The following is a 1,583-nucleotide window of genomic DNA, read 5'->3' on the forward strand; positions in this document are numbered from 1 at the left end:
CTCCTGTTGGCTGAGGAGGGTCCAGGACCCCCTTACAGCCCCTGCTGCCCCTCCCCCCCATTTCATACGGGCCCCCTATCCTCTTACCTTGAACCAGCGCACAGTTGAAGTTGCTGCACCATTTCCCGGTGCTGACCAGGGAGAACTCTTTGGGATCTTCCTCAACCTGTGTGGCCGTGAAGATTTCATAGCCAGGAAACACGACTTCTTCTTCCTCTGGATAGTCGGAGAAGTTGTGTACGGGGACCCCAGAGCAGCCATAGACGGTGATGAAGGAGGCATTACCCATCTCATGGGCAATCCATTCACTGGAAGATGTGTGGAGGAAATGACCAAACTTCACCAGGCCGCTTTCTGTGCTCATCCAATGGACGTCTTTGGGGAACCCCCGATACGAGACGTGATGTTCACCCCCACAGTCCTTGTATAGGAGCTGCAGGGCCACCGTCAGGTAATAGTGCAGATATTTATAGTTGAATTCCTCCCGGTACGATTTGTACGATTTCCCCGCAGACTTCACTGCTCTGTTAAATGATTCTCGAATAGAACCGGTAAAGACCATAATGGCGATGCCATGGTGGTCGGTGAATCCTTCCGGGAGGTTAGGAGCCAATTCATTCTTCTTCAGATTCCAACGTTTCTCCGCTTCCCTCCACGACCTCTGGAAATGTTTGCTGCCGGACATTTCATGTTTCAGAATTTCCTGTGATTTAAGCTGATCCTTCATGGCTTGTCGGCAGCCCAAGTATTGGTCATCCAAGGCCTCGGGCGCCAGGTCCAACTCTTCTTGGGGTTCCTCCCCCTGACAAGACAATGGTGGGAGTTGTGGTATTGAATCATTGGAGATGTGCTTATCCAATCACAAGCTTTGTGGGTGGGGGTAGGTTTACATGATGGTCGCCCCCTCAGCCACCCCCGGACACTATTATGAGAACCAGAAGGCTGAGAAGGTCCATCAAAGGGCGATAGTAACCAATCTACTGACACCACACACCGTCAATGGTGGTGGTTGTGGGGTTCATTCAGGTCATGGTGGTCATAGTGGTGGTTGGGTGTTTGGGGTTGATTTTTGGGGTCAAAGGGTAACTTGTGATTAGAAGGGCTTGGAATGGCTATTGGTGCTGAAGGTCATGTGACTAGGCTGGTCTGTATATTATATGACATCCCATAATGCACACAGTACTTACCCCTATCCCCTCCAGAGTGAACAGGCAGAAGATGGTGAGAATTACCCCCAGATGGTTCATCCTGATTGGTGCAATGGTTATCTGTCAGAAATCACAAAATATGGTCAATATTTGGCTGGTGTGGTCACACGGCGCTTATATGTGCTGCTGACATGTACAGAGACACAGGGGGGCGTATTTAAATAGAAGTAAATTCACCAAACATTCATCCAAAACATGTGGACCTGTAAGATTCTCCATCAGGTAAGGATGGGTGAATGTCAGATTTGCAGCTTCATATAAGATCCCGCTAAGCCAGATACACAATATACACCGGGTGTCCCCACACCCCACAATATACACCGGGTGTCCCCACACCCCACAATATACACCGGGTGTCCCCACACCCCACAATAT

At 49.9% G+C, this 1,583-nt stretch overlaps 1 protein-coding gene across 1 annotated transcript in view; it reads right to left on the reverse strand.

Annotated features, from left to right (window-relative positions):
• LOC140323169 (T-cell ecto-ADP-ribosyltransferase 1-like) overlaps positions 1-1,583 on the reverse strand; it is a gene marked incomplete in the record, with an annotated part of 14,544 nt that overhangs the window by 4,474 nt on the left and 8,487 nt on the right. The window contains 2 exon segments of the mRNA XM_072400004.1: positions 88-802; positions 1,188-1,268. Coding sequence (XP_072256105.1) covers positions 88-802; positions 1,188-1,268 — 796 coding nt within the window.

Source organism: Pyxicephalus adspersus, chromosome 1 (genome assembly GCF_032062135.1).
Source record: "Pyxicephalus adspersus chromosome 1, UCB_Pads_2.0, whole genome shotgun sequence".
NCBI classification, from domain to species: domain Eukaryota; kingdom Metazoa; phylum Chordata; class Amphibia; order Anura; family Pyxicephalidae; genus Pyxicephalus; species Pyxicephalus adspersus.